The sequence below is a fragment of the Alosa pseudoharengus genome, unplaced genomic scaffold (assembly GCF_046254945.1).
Source record: "Alosa pseudoharengus isolate Yale_2024_CS ecotype anadromous, Long Island Sound unplaced genomic scaffold, YU_APseudo_1.1 YU_APseudo_1.1_scf_6, whole genome shotgun sequence".
NCBI classification, from domain to species: Eukaryota; Metazoa; Chordata; class Actinopteri; order Clupeiformes; family Clupeidae; genus Alosa; species Alosa pseudoharengus.
In genome coordinates, this window is record NW_027468848.1 from 9912508 (window position 1) to 9927507 (window position 15000).

At 40.7% G+C, this 15000-nt stretch overlaps 1 protein-coding gene and 1 long non-coding RNA gene across 2 annotated transcripts in view; both read right to left on the reverse strand.

The window, feature by feature from the left end:
* The window catches only part of LOC143106525 (tripartite motif-containing protein 16-like), a 21439-nt gene extending 15614 nt beyond the window's left edge, over positions 1 to 5825 (reverse strand). The window contains exons 1-6 of the mRNA XM_076270832.1: positions 5204 to 5825; positions 4481 to 4576; positions 3896 to 4129; positions 1844 to 2015; positions 1700 to 1732; positions 1440 to 1499 (exon numbers count right to left, since the gene is read on the reverse strand). Of these exons, the coding sequence (XP_076126947.1) occupies positions 1440 to 1499; positions 1700 to 1732; positions 1844 to 2015; positions 3896 to 4129; positions 4481 to 4576; positions 5204 to 5791 (1183 nt within the window). The 5' untranslated portion in view covers positions 5792 to 5825. The remainder of the gene's footprint in view (positions 1 to 1439; positions 1500 to 1699; positions 1733 to 1843; positions 2016 to 3895; positions 4130 to 4480; positions 4577 to 5203) is intronic.
* Positions 5826 to 8864: 3039 nt separating this feature from the next.
* Positions 8865 to 13596, reverse strand: LOC143106535 (uncharacterized). Its single transcript, XR_012983692.1, has 6 exons — positions 13344 to 13596; positions 11975 to 12068; positions 11361 to 11433; positions 10725 to 10839; positions 9753 to 9844; positions 8865 to 9656 (listed from the first exon to the last, which is right to left on the reverse strand). It is a non-coding gene; the product is annotated as an uncharacterized LOC143106535 (long non-coding RNA).
* Positions 13597 to 15000: the final 1404 nt, after the last annotated feature.

Genomic DNA, 15000 nt, shown 5'->3' on the forward strand with positions numbered 1-15000 from the left:
CATATCTGTGACACGAACTGATCTGACCTGACTTGACCCGAGGTTGCGTGTTAGCCTGCGTGCCCATGGTGTATGCACTCATAATGATTCTCAACTTTTTACTGCATTGCCATGAACAAAGTAAAGGCAAAAAGGTGTTTCTTTGTTGAACAAATTGGGATGCAATGTGAGCCTTGAATTGAATACCATGCAGGAATTTGCTAGGATCTCAAAACCGGATTATGAACATGCTTTGCCATAGAGAAACACACGATAGCGTTGGATTATAAACATGCTTTGCCACAAGAACAAACAAAAATGTGGGGTAAATCCAGCTATATGAAGTTATTATTTTGCTGTCACTTTGTCTGTTTTATAACCCAGAAGGCTGTACTTGGTATCAATCTGACATGCGTGGCATATCTATCCGATCACGGGTCCGCGAGTAATTCAAACGAGAGTAATGGGTGTGCAGCGTTGGTTTGTGTACATGACGTTATTATTTTGCAGTCACTTCATCTGTTTTTATAAGCCAGAAGGATCGATAAACATGGTACCAATGGATAGCCCTGTGTCCCCTCTTTCATCTGATATGCTTGCCATATCGATGCGATCACGGGTTCGCGAGTAATTCAAACGAGAGTAATGGGTGCGCAGGTGAACACAGAGAAGGATAGACTGTAAATATGATGCAATTTGATTTAATTTCATGATTTTTTTTACATTTTCATACTTGATTGTACAGTCATGCTATAAAGGTTTCATTTCACTGCGATGAATAGTTCCGGAGCAATGCAACAGAGAAGAAAGGGTGTGTTTTTTGACGCACTTTGTGTCAATCGGGTTCTAAGGGTTAAATCTTAAAGGCCTCCAACCTCCCACTGACGAGCCCCTCATCTTCATTAGGAGGGTAGGGGCATGTTTAGAGGACCTCATCTTCATTAAGAGGGTAGGGGCATGTTTAGAGGCCCTCATATTCATTAGGAGGGTAGGGGCATGTTTAGAGGGCCTCATCTTCATTAGCAGGGTAGGGGCATGTTTAGAGGCCCTTCAGTTCTAACCCACCACAATCAGTCTCCAGTTGCAAGTCCGAAGCACTTACCAGTAGGCCACGGCTGCCACACAGTTATTCACACAGTCATTATCACACGACAACTGCAGAAGTAATTGGTGTAATCTAGTGGTTTGGACTAAATTATAAGGTTACTGTTTGTTAAAGCTGAATTCTAACTCCATCTCTGATCTCAGCTTCTGCTTTTGATTGTTGTCATTGATAAATGTAAAGATCTAAAGGGCCTTCATTTCAAACTCTGGGGCCCAGCCACACCCCCATGCCTCTATAGGTTTGGCAGCTGAAAGAAGATTCTAAAGATGAAAAGATTCAGTGAGACTATCATTCCGTTGCTAGACCCCAAATGTAAAGCCTTAGAGGCTGTTAGAATCAGAGAGTAAAGACTTACTGGATGGTGGCAGCAGCTCCATACTGTCTGTTTTTCTGACTGGGAGTTCAGGATCAGTATCTGGGAACCAACAAAGAGACACTCATTCACCCAGGATCTACAGAACAAACCAACACACATCTTGCGTTGCATATATTATCTTCACGTGTACTCCTCCTTTTGGGAAATGTTTGTTTTTAACATCTGTGACAGGCCAGTTAGCTCTGGAAGGAAGTTTTATTTCAGCTGAAGATGCGAATGTAACTTAATGACAGACTCACATTCTAAAGACTGGATGATCTGGATATGTACCACTGTTGAGAGACACAGAACATACAGAGACCAATGAATCCATAACTGTTAGAACATAACAGTGTCTTATAAAAGTAGTTCATCATTGTGTCCATTCTAGAGGTTTGTCCAACCTGCTGCAGATATCTTGGCTACTTCCTGCTTGAAGATGCCATCCAGTTTCTCCTCCAGCTGCTCCTTCACTGCAGAGACAGAATCCTTCACAGCCTCAAAAGAGACACTTTGGTTGAAGGTCATGCTGGGTAAGTCTGTAGAGCGAGGAGAGTCTTGGAATGATGGAATATTCTACAAAGAAAAAAATAAGAGTTGAGACAGTTTATTATGCATGTCATACTAGTTGGAACTGTTCTGCAAGGAGCACCAGTGACTGCAACATTCTGCAGAGAGAAACACAAAAGGTGAGACAGGCCACCTGAATATTCAGTCAGGACTGTTTCCCCAAAGGCTGCAGACAACAATGCATACATTAATTTAACATAATGGACAAATCCCAAAGTGAGCCCTGAGGACTAAGGACTAAAGACTCACAGTCTCACTAATTGATCTCAGGTGCTAAGTGAGTGAGTGTGTGAGGCCACATGTGTTCAGATAGGTATGAATGGGTTTGGAACAGCACTTCATGAGATCACAAAGATGTTGCTGATATTTGCCGGTTTGGGAATTTTCATTTTAAAGGACAATTCCGGCGCAAAATGAACCTAGGGGTTAATAACACATTTGTACGAGTTCGACCGTTCGCTGGGATTTATTTTCATGCTAGTCGAATGTGACCAGTTTTATTGCAAACCGCTAATAAGTGTTTAACGCTAGCCTTCGGGGCACACGTACAGTAGAAAGAAATCGCTATTTCTATACCACTAACAAGGCTCAAAATAGCACCACACTTACACAGTAGCATAATGAGGGTCTCTACATGTAAACCGAAGCATTGAGAACTTTGTAAGTGTACAGGCAGTTTATTAAAAAGAAACACATTACCGTTCACGTCTGGTTCACATACAGGCAGGCGCCTTGGGAAAACGAAACTCTGGGATGTGAAGTGAATCTCATGTGAAACATTGTTGCTGAAAGAAAGGACTGTGCGAAAGAGAAGCACTGAACGCAACAGGAGACATAAGAGATGGCAGGCTATTTGAACGAATTTGAAGACATGGAGGATGAACCCTTATTGGACGTCGGAATATAGCCTACCAACGAAGAGCTGCGGAGCTCCGTGAAAGGGCTATGAGAGAGAGAGAGCTACCTGTAGTCAATGCTGCACACAGCCTCGCACTTCTAGAAACTGTAGGCTACCTGCGGACATTGTGAAGCTATAGCCACCGAAGAGGAGTGCCTGTGTTGCATGGAGTGGGACCTGTTGCGTCGCGACCCCCAAGAGACGCAGTGTTTTGTAGAGTCTGAAGATTTCCCCTTATTGATAAACAGGGCTGTAGTTGAAACTTTTTTCCATGTCCCGAAAAGAAATTGGAGGCGGCGATCCATACCAGAGAGACCAGATGGACATCCACTAAGTAAGTACACTATACAAGTTATGTTACATCGGAGCTATTAATTCTGATAGGCCTATATTGAGCAAATTACGTTTGATTTTAGTTCACATCGCCTGCCTGTATATGTGAACAACCAGACGTGAACGGTAATGTGTTTCTTTTTAATAAACTGCCTGTACACTTACAAAGTTCTCAATGCTTCGGTTTACATGTAGAGACCCTCATTATGCTACTGTGTAAGTGTGGTGCTATTTTGAGCCTTGTTAGTGGTATAGAAATAGCGATTTCTTTCTACTGTACGTGTGCCCCGAAGGCTAGCGTTAAACGCTAATTAGCGGTTTGCAATAAAACTGGTCACATTCGACTAGCATGAAAATAAATCCCAGCGAACGGTCGAACTCGTACAAATGTGTTATTAACCCCCAGGTTCATTTTGCGCCGGAATTGTCCTTTAAGGTTGTTGCTTTTCACACGGTCAATGCACAGGAGACAACTGCCTGATTCCACATGTTTTCAAACTCTTGTTTTACAAGTAGGGATGTAATGGTATGAAAATTTAACCTCACGGTTATAGTGACCAAAATTATCACGGTTTTCGGTATTATCACGGTATTTCTAAAAGCACAAGCTGAAATAGTATTTATTTTCAGTTTCAGGGGTGCAGATCAAATTAACCTTGAGGAAATGGATGTGATCGTCTGTGTGTGAAAGCTGCTCCAGCTCAGCATCTCTCCTCTTCAGCTCAGCAATCTCCTGCTCCAGTTGCTTCAGAAGTCCTTCAGCCCGACTCACCTCAGCCTTCTCCTGAGCTCTGATCAGCTCTGTCACCTCAGAGCGCCTTCTCTCAATGGAGCGGATCATCTCAGTAAAGATCCTCTCACTGTCCTCCACTGCTGTCTGTGCAGAGCTCTGTTAGGAGACACACAAAGAGGAGGGCAGGAGACACACAGAGGGAGGTGAAGCTGAAAGTGTTTCATGGTGTCAGTGGTTCTTTGTGTGCTGTAGAGATAACAGCAGAGGCACAGTTACTCACTGGGCTCACAACAATCTGGCCCATGGGTGGAATTAGAATCTCATTCCCCAGCATTTATATTATAGATTTAAGCTATTTACTACTTTATTTGTTTTACATGTGTCTATTATTCGTCATAAATTCAGCACAGGTTTGTCATTACAACAGAATGAAAAAGGAGTTTATTCTGGCAATCAAAATTATATGTTGTGATCTTGTAATGACACTTCAGCAGTAGGCCTACTCGCCTTGAGAGTCTCCACAGCCTTCCTCAGCTCCTGCAGCTCCTTCTCTCTCTCCTGGATTCTCTGCTGGAATCTCCTCTGGGTCTGCCCCAACTGTTTCTGTTGATAAAAACAGACATATACTTCACCATAAGTTCCATTAATCAAATAAATATTGATTAAAAATAACAAAAATTGAGAAATAGACAATCCTGCAGAAACACTATTCAGTTCAGTAAGGGCACTGGCATTAAACATTACCCTGGAAGTGAGCACCTGCAGGGAAACCTTGGCCTACTGGTTAGGGCTTCAGACGTGTAACCGGAGGGTTGCCAGTTCGAACCCCCACCAGAACGCCTGAAGTGCCCTTGAGCACCTAACCCCTTACTGCTCCCCGAGCGGTGCTGTAGCAGGCAGCTCATTGCGTCGAGATTAGTGTGTGCTTCACCTCACTGTGTGTTTACTGTGTGCTGTGTGTGTTTCACTAATTCACAGATTGGGATTAATGTAGGGATCAAAAGAGTATATATATTTATACTTTAAAAAAATGTATACTGTAAAAGCATTGTCTGTATTGAACCTCGCACCTGATATTCATTTTCTGGTTCTTATCCTCTCAAAGGGGCATGCAAGTCACTGCAGAATGTGACTACATGTTGAGAGGTTTTAAGAAGGATCATTATATTCATACCAATGTCTGATACTATCAGACCTCTCACAACACTGAGACACAACTGAGTTACTCACGTGTTTGTCGGTCCATTCTGCAGCAGCTGTGACTACGTCATGGCCTTTATGTTCGTCCATTGTGCACAGATAGCAGATACAATTCTGATCGGTACGACAAAATATTTCAAACACTTTCTTATGGCGGGGGCAGATCCTCTCCTGTATCTGGTCTGTGGCACCAATCACTGAGTGGTTTCTTCCTGGATGAAGTTCATTGTGAGCTTTAAAATGAGTTTCACAGTAAGACAACAGACAGTCCATACAGGACTTCGCAGCTTTGAGTTTTCTCCCAGTGCAGACATCACACTCCACATCTCCAGGTCCAGCAGTAGATAGAGCAGGAGGGGCAGCGTGTATTCTGGTCTTCCTTAGTTGTTCCACTAGCTCTGCAAAAACATTATTTTTGTTTAAAACGGGTCTTGGAGCGAATGTCTGTCTGCATTGGGGGCAGCTGTAAACTCCCTTCTGGTCTTCCTGGTCCCAGCAGCCCTTAATGCAGCCCGTGCAGTAATTGTGTCCACAGTTAAGAGTCACTGGATCCTTCAGTAGATCCAAACAAATCGAGCACATTAAAATGTCGTCGTTAATTGAAATCGCCTCTGCCATTTTCCTTACGTGCTAACAAACACTAGCCTACGAGAAGCTGCTGAGTAACAATTTTCTTTCACTTTCGTTTCTTCTGCGTGTTGCTTCCTTGTTGCGTGCAGATCGGGGTCAAAGTGCCCGCCCATTTAGTTAATCATGACAAGCTGCATACATAATGTGACCTACAGTACTGTATTATAAAATACTAACACCAGCTGCATAGCCTACATTTCTACATTATTGTTTTAATTGTGAGTTTCACATGGATAAGGAAATATGAAAACATCCCAAATTTGAAAGGAAATTAAACTCTAAAATACTTTCCCCTCAAAAATGGAAAAAAGTAGGTTAGGCCTATCGGAATTCGGGAAGCATTCATGTAAAGCCAGCCACCGATTCCGAAGTGACAAAATGCATGGGCAGACGGGCGCAGGGCAGCTATTCATAGTTGGATATCAGCTGTAATGTTGCTGCCATCTAGTGGAGATATGTTGCACTATGTACCTCAAAGTCTGCACAGCAAGGAGTAAAATGAGCTGTACTGTAGGAGCCAGGCATAAATCAAGACTGAGTTTATATTCATGATGTGTGTATTTTAATAGTGTGTTCATTTAGTTTCATGTCTTGAGTATTTTCTGTTATATAGGTATAATACAAATGGTTTTACTCAAGTGTGAATATAGTCAGACACACATAAAGAAAATACTCAGCATCAGCTTTGCCCATTACAGGAAAAAGGCCAAGACAAGTGGGCGTTTGGCAGATTTACATAAAAGAAGAAGAACAACAAAAAATCATTATACATTTCTTCTTTCTATTTTCCTATCATTTCTTTATTAGATGTGTCTGTTGATATCTGTGAGCCACCCACTGCTTATCTTGTGATCGTGTGTCATCTCACATATCAGTGCGGTTATACCCAGTCATGTCAACAGGTGGCAGTGTTATGGTCTGGAGAAGTCGTGGACATCATCAGCATTTCTATTTCTAACTGCTGATTTCCCCCAGAGAGCCAGACAGATAACAGACAGATGGAGGCGTCTGTGTGCTGTGTGTGGAAACAGTGTGAAGTGACAGGAGTCTGATGGAGGAGAAGGGAAAACAGGATGAACTTAGACTTGACTTTTAAAACTCAACACCAATTATTGGGTATTTTTTTGACAGCTATATGACCTGGTGATAACGGGGTGCAAGTGCATTGCTGCACAAATGGTAAAGTGAGCCATTCAGGTGTGATAGAGGCACTAAGTGGGCAGCACCAGGCCCAAGTTCATTTGCATCTGCACCCAGGCACACCTGTGCAGTTTGTTTACTTGTATCTGCACCCAGACACACCTGTGCAGTTTGTTTACTTGTATCTGCACCCAGACACACCTGTGCAGTTTGTTTACTTGTATCTGCATCCAGACACACCTGTGCAGTTTGTTTATTTGTATCTGCACCCAGACACTCCTGTGTAGTTTGTTTATTTTAAGTTCAAGGTTCTTGACAGAATACCGGCGGTCATGCAACACAATAATAACAGGCAGTGCAGAAGATACCCTATTGAAATAAGCCTTTTACATGTACTGCCTGAGGGTAGAGTATATGGTGCTTCTATTTCTATGTATACCACAGACCTTTTTATTGTGTCATAATAATATATACACAATATTGTAGAGTCATACACCCCTTTATTCTCACCTAAGGAGGACTGGAGGCGTGAGGGGAGGTGGTGGGTTGTGAGCAAAGTTAAGCCAATGCTGTTGCTTCGGCAGGTAGACTGCAGAATAAGTTACCTGGCAGATGAAGAAGGAGGCGTGGCAAATTCCGTCACGCTCCTCCTGAACTTCCGTTTGTAAACGCCATTAATCTCCAGCTCCTCCGTAGGGCTCCCCAGTGCCATCCCTGGAGATGGACTGCAGCTGATCCAGGACAACTTGTCTCCATGACAACCATGCAATGCCCCAAGGTAGCAAAATGTACTTTATTTGTGCTTTAATACATACATGTACTGTAATTCCATAAGTGACCTGAAAACAGACTGACAACTGACATCATAACACTTCACAAGATGGAAATGAATATTGCAAGTGAGGCGTTTCACATCCTGGCCAATTACTGTAAATGCACAATTTGGAAGAATACAAGGATTTCATTCTCATTTTTTGGTGCTGCTTTAGGATTAATGCAGATTACAGTAATATTTTGTTACATACAATGGCTTTCGCAAACAGCCATGTCACTCAAATACCCATGTGAGGATTTCAACAACACTCAACATGGTTAAGACTTGCACACTAAAACAATAAACAAACAAACAAAAAAGAAAACGTATCAGTGATGAAAAATTTTCAGCTAAACAGCAGCTTCAGTTTTGCAGTATTGTGTTACCTCTGAGATGGAAAGAATATGAGCATATATATTTTAGTGTGTGAGGACTAACATCAGCTGATGAAGTTCCCGCCGTTTAAAGGCATCAGTGATACAAGAGACAAGAGGAAGATGTAATCATATTTTGAGTGGTTATTGGAAAGTTATAACAGTGCAAAAATATAGTGGGAAAAATCTCCATGATTTGTCTGTAGACTGTAACGTGAAAACATGTGCCTGTAACGTGAAAACACAGACATGCCCTTCCTCACTGTTAATCTATCGTCTTTATAATCTCACACATGCTCATGGAGAAGGACATGATCACATAACTCATCCTGAAGAGAATACCAGTGTGTGTGTGTGTGTGTGTGTGTGTGTGTGTGTGTATGTGTGTGTGTGCACAGTAAATCGGCCAGTGTTAATTTTACTCTACGGGTGTTAATTTTAACACTATTCCAGAGTTTATATAATCCTCACTCATCAGTGTTAAAATAACACTTGCCATAGTGTTGCCATATTAACACTAGCCTAGTGTTTTATAATTAACTCTATCAGAGTTAAAATTAACTCTATTGGAGTGTATCATTAACTCCATCAGTGATTCATAATTAACTCTTATCAGAGTTTCAAAATTAACTCTATTGGAGTAATTAATTAATTAATTAGTTTCTAGAGCCATATATTTATCAAAATAAACATATTAAACAAACCACAGCAAATTAATTACTTTTCTTTTTTTATTAACATTTGCCATGATATGGCTCAAATCAATGCGCAGAGGTACAATATATATGTCAAAGTTTGGTCCATAAGCATTTTGTTGAGCAAAGGCCTTATACTCATACAAATCATTGACTAACAATAAAACAGTGTTCCTCACAATCCATAACCACATATGCATGAAAATGCTCTGCAACACTGAGTAAACATTTCATAAACAAGAAATAAAACAATATAATCAAGAGATTTTTTACAATTTGACAAACTTGTGTTTTGCTTCAAACCTATTACTAGAGATGTGCAATAATGGGCCAATTTTCCATAAGCAAGACAGATAATGCACCATGAAGTGATGTTACATGTGGGTATACCCAAAGTCCTTTTAGGCAAGTCCCTCCACTCAGCAGCCATATTGCAACACATTTTGGGCACTTATCGGGCATCTATTTCGGCAGGCTTCACAACACCAATCTTGCTCTAGCGGCAAGATCACAACACATGATTGGCACAATCAATGTCTTCACAACACACCACATGATTGGCTCAATGTATTCACATGTCCACGTTTTGTCACGGAGGGGGGTGTGATATATGTAAACAACACCATACGTTACAAACTAACCCCATGCATTTCTATGGAGGATTTTTTGAGTGCTGTGTCTCCTCATTAGAAAGTCTACCTCCTTAAAAAGCTCATGGTGTTCATGTATTCCAAGGCTCCCGAGCTGTTCTTGACCAAACGCTGCGACAGTCGTTGCTTTAGGCGCCATGCCAGATAGCCTGTCCCTCTTCCAGCATCGTAGAAGTGTTCCTGCAAAATAATGTGGGCAAGAACTATGATTATCCAGATCAATAGTTGAACATTATTATTATATATAACCTTAAATGGAAATGAATAAAATCTTACATAGCCATTGGTGGAGTAAGGATCCCTGAGATTAGGAAACAGTCACAATGCCGAGTGCATATCTTTTTCTTTGACTACGTACTGGTATCCTTCTAAAAACAATAGGAAAATTATATTAGATATATTCAGACAACATTACAAGCTATAAAATGGAAGAGTGATTAAACATGGATTATGGATAAAATATAGACTTAACGCTTCTTGCCACTAAAATATGCTTAAGTAATATTACATTACATTAGATTTGGCTAACACATTTTTAACCAAAGCGACTAACATGGTAGCAGTTTAAGTTTTAAAGCAATTCTCTCAACAATTTAAAAACAGTAGAGTACAGTAAGAATAAGTGCATCAGTGAGTGCTGTTTTTAAACAGTTGAGTGTCAGTTCAAGACAGGTGGTAAGTACTAGGATCAGCAAGACTTGTTGTAAGTAGTGCTATGAGAGGAGATGTTCTCTAAAGAGCTGTGTCTTCAGGAGTTTTTTGAAAATGGAGCCACTGTGTAGTTGGTAATAGATATTCCTACAGCTAAGGTTCTGCCTTATAGCATTTATCAACCCCACAATCACCAGTTCAATATTGTTTTTACATAGCAATTCTATTACCAAATACCTGGATTAAAAGACATCAATTTAGGGTTTTCTTGTCACTCTGCAGGCAGGTTGTGTGAGGCTATATGTGCACAATAATGATTTTTCATTTTATTTCACATTACATTATTCACCCTATTACATGCACTCTATTTTTCTCACTCAAACAGTCAATTGTGATGTTATGTTACACTGTTCTCTCACTTTGAATGAATGGAACGATAACATCAATGTAAAAATGGCACTACCTAAGTCTGAGTAGGGATGTCCTGAGATAACCCCACCCATGGAATCCCTCTTGTTCAGTCAGAAAATAGTTCATAGTTTGACTGGACCTAACTGTTGTATACAATTAGATTAATTTATTCAAAACAAAACATACCCATGGACCAGGATATTCAGAAGATGCCTTCTTGTACAGTGTGTCAAGGTGCTCTACTATACTCCTCCATTATTTCCTCTCCCATTTAACTCTTCTCCAGAACCTCCTGGACCATCTATGCGTAAAAAAAGAAACAATAACAGTGATACACTTGTAAAGAGAAAACTTACATGCACCCTCTAAAAAGTGTAACTCCAGAGTACAAACAAGAAAGCTAAGGGGGCAGCTAGAACGTCAAAAAACAAACGCTATTTAATACCACTGATAGTGCTCAAAATATAATTACACTTCTGTGGTTGTGTGATGAGGGTCTCTACAGAAAAACAGAAGTATTGTAAACTTGTAAAGTGTACAGAGAGGTTATAACAAGACCTGTATCTGAAGGAAGCAAATTGCTTGGCTTCGTGTTCCAGTAGCATGAAATCAGTGGGATTTTGATCTTGCAGCACTGGATCTGCAAGCAGATCTGACTGAATCTAATAAACATACTTTACGTTCAGCCAGATCAGTGCAGAGCTGCAAGATTGAATGTGCCCACTGATGAGACACTACCAGAACACAAAGCTAGGCTTCTGCATTTTGGAGACGAGACAGACAAGGATTTCTCCTAGTGATATTTTAATTTTAAATGCTCACCTGTTTGGCCTTTTTCTGCTGAATCTCCTATGGCAGAGGTGTTCTCTTCTTTTGCACCAGTGGATTGATGTGCCTTGTTTGAAGAACAAGAAAACAAAATTGGAATCTTAAAGGGCTGCTTTAAGAAATTCGGTCTCCGATTTTATTTCACTTAATTCACAAAAGACAAAATCTTTTTTTTTTTTAACCTTACCCACTTTATTTGGCGTGAACAACACGTTTCACAATTTTCTTCATCAGGTTTGAACGTGAACCTAAAGCCTTCACGCCAAATAAAGTCAACAAAATATACCCTTCAGTGTGCGATTTATACTAGTTTTTGACTTTTTAATAGTTATACTGCACACCATCAGCACCTGCAAAAGGGCTGTGCACAGGGATTTTGAACCTTGATTGATTTCAAATGTATTTCTTAAAAAGGATCATAAGGATCTGCATTAACTCCAGCCAGGATACAAAGTGTGCATGTGAAATCATTAAGAAACATGCCTATGGTCAGGCTGATTCATAGTCTAAACAAGCTAGAAAAAAGGGGAAAAAAAGCGTTGCAATATGGCCGCCGAGTGGAGGCACTTGCCTAAAAGGACTTTGGCTAAACTCACATAAAACCTCACCTTCTCGAATTAAACTTTGAAAAGAAAAACCAGGCTGCAGTTTGAGGTACTTTTTTCTCCATGGTACTGGACATTGATGAGCATTTTGCTGACCCTGTTAAAACAAAGAAAATGATTACATCAATACAAGAACAACAATGATTTGACTATCAGCAGTATATCAACCAACCAGCAAAGGACTTCTAAACTTTATTCTGACATTATTTACCACAGGTTACCAAATGTTTCAACCGCAAGTGTTTTTGTCTTAAAATATGTTTATATAATCCCTACTTTTTAAGCAACAGTAAGTTGTATTTAAGTAATAACTTAAACTCAAAACTCAACAGTAAGAAAGTATTTAAGTAATAACTTAAATAATTTTATTAGGCAGTAAACTCGTCTACATATTACCATATCCATAAAAAAACTGCTCATAATTTCAGAGAATTAACATTTCTTACTCTGCTCAGCTGTAACGTTATGCCTGATGGACTGAATATCTTTATGCACGTGCTTGCAAGCTAGTATTGAACCACAATTTCTACAAATATCTAAAATTAGTATAAGCTAGCTAACTTCTATACTCTTTGGCTTACCTGCACCCTTTATAAGTTAGGAAACAAAGAAATTGATGTAACCCAAATAAAGCCAACAGACTCTAACAGAAACGAATACCAGTGCCATACAGAGAATGGAGACTGCACCAAACCAACCAGGCTAACGGTTACCTTACACCTCTGTTTGGTAAAATGCCTAACAGTTAAACGAATGCCCTCGTGGTCTCAGCTAATGTTAGCTAGCAGCAATTTTTTTTATAAGCAAGCAATAGTGTTCAGTTCAACCAAACGTCAATGAGTCGACAGACTGTTATAATTAGTCAGTCAACAGATTAATTTGTGCCAGGTGAGCATTTGGCAGCACACTAACGTTAGATCGCTATGAACAGTGGAGTTCTGGCTGTAACTAGTTCTAATGTTAATCAGCTAGGCTACGTTAGCATGTTAGAGCTATTCCCTCAGTGGGTATTCAAATTCCAACCGCCTTTTCGAATTTCAGAAAGGACTTTAAGACGTTGTTGACTCCAATATTACATTAATGTCAGTTTACAGTTTAAGTATTACAAATTAACATAAACTTAACCATTTCAATTTGATAAGGTTATAACCCACCGAAGTTATGTTAGCTTGCTGGATGTTTTACCAATCATTTTCTGAGCTAGCTAGCGACCTTGCTACTAGCTAGCGACCAAGCTAACGTCACCAATATTTCATAGTGGGTAAAACACGTTGGTATGAAAACATATACCTGTGATGTGACATTACTTAATTGTGTATTTGTCGTAGTTTTCATGCTAGCTTACAGAAGTAGAGGGAACAAATGAATTTACCTTTTACTATCCCACGCTGTACTTCAATGGCGTCCATCTTCTTTTCAAAAATCTCAACTGAAGGACCGGAAGTGTAAATGACTCCACCCCAGAGTTCGTACATTCACACCCACTTAAAACACTAAGTTGTGAGTTTTAATTACACCGTGGGTGTACATGTTTGTTCAAACAACTCCCGAAGTTACACTAATTAACACTAATGAACACTGAAAAATATGTCTCTGAAAAATTAACACTTAATAACACTGTCAATTTTACTGTGTGTGTGTGTGTGTGTGTGTGTGTGTTTGTGTGTGTGTGAGTGTGTGTGTGTGTGTGTGTGTGTGTGTTTGTGTGTGTGTGTGTGTGCGTGAGTGAGAGTGTGTGTGTGTGTGTCTGTGTGTGTGTGTGTGTGTGTGTGTGTGTGTACAGAGGAATCTCTACCCAACCCCTCACATTGGTTCTATGTGCCTTCACTACATCTCCTGGCCATTACAAAGTTGATTATGTTTATATACATGACTGATTCATGTCAATACTGGTGAATACTCCAATTGCTATTCTGTCTTATTAGTGTTTATATTTAACAGGTTGTGTAAGGGTTGGGTCATCACCTTTTTGTCAACATCGTGGCCAGTTTCAAATACTAATGCAGATTTTCAAAACCATGATCCATGGTGTGGATGAGTACATAATGTTGTTGTTTTATAGAGCAACTATCCAATCCATAATACGCTATGGCATCACAACATGGTTCTGTAACCTGACTGTAAAACCTAAAGTACAACTCCAGAACCTTGTTAAGAGGTTAGGGGAACCTAAAGCACAACTCCAGAACCTTGTTAAGAGGGCAGGGGAACCTAAAGCACAACTCCAGAACCTTGTTAAGAGGGCAGGGGAACCTAAAGCACAACTCCAGAACCTTGTTAAGAGGGCAGGGGAAATAATGGGGACTCAGTCCCCATCCTCCTTAAGTAAGATTTGTGAGGACACAGTTAGGAAACAAGGATTTAGGAGCCACAGACCCAACTCATGTACTAAACACACAGTACAAGCTGATGCCTCTGGGCAAAAGATACCGACTCCATGTAGGCTCACACACACACACACACAGTCAGACACAGACACACACACACACACACTAGCGCAGGTCCATGCAGTGGTGTTGGGCTCTAGCTGAAGAGCTTGATGAAGCAGCCCTGGCAGTATGGCTTGTGGTTCTGTGGTGGTTGTGGTTCTGACGAAGTGCTCGGGGTGGAACTTCTTGGCCATGATGGTGCTGATGCAGCAGCCCGTGATGGGCCGTGATCTGTGCATGAGTGTGTGTGTAGCACTACTAACCTGTAATGGGATGTGATCTGTGCATGAGTGTCTGTAACACTACTAACCTGCATGTAACTGAGTCACAATAACTTCACTGCTGATATAGGACCTAGCCAAGCCCAGGGTAGAGTGTGTGAGTGAATGTGGTCTGGACTCTATGCAGGAGGGTCATTGTGTCAGAGATTCTGACAGTTCCTGCCTTGTGATCCACACTCACTCCCATTCTGGTATCTGGCCACTAGAGGGAGTTGTGTCTCTTCATCACTGTGCCTGAATGAGGAGCCAGAGCCAGAGAGGGCCAGACTCCAGGACTGATCTGACCTTTTGATCCTAGTTTCAGACTGACACACACACA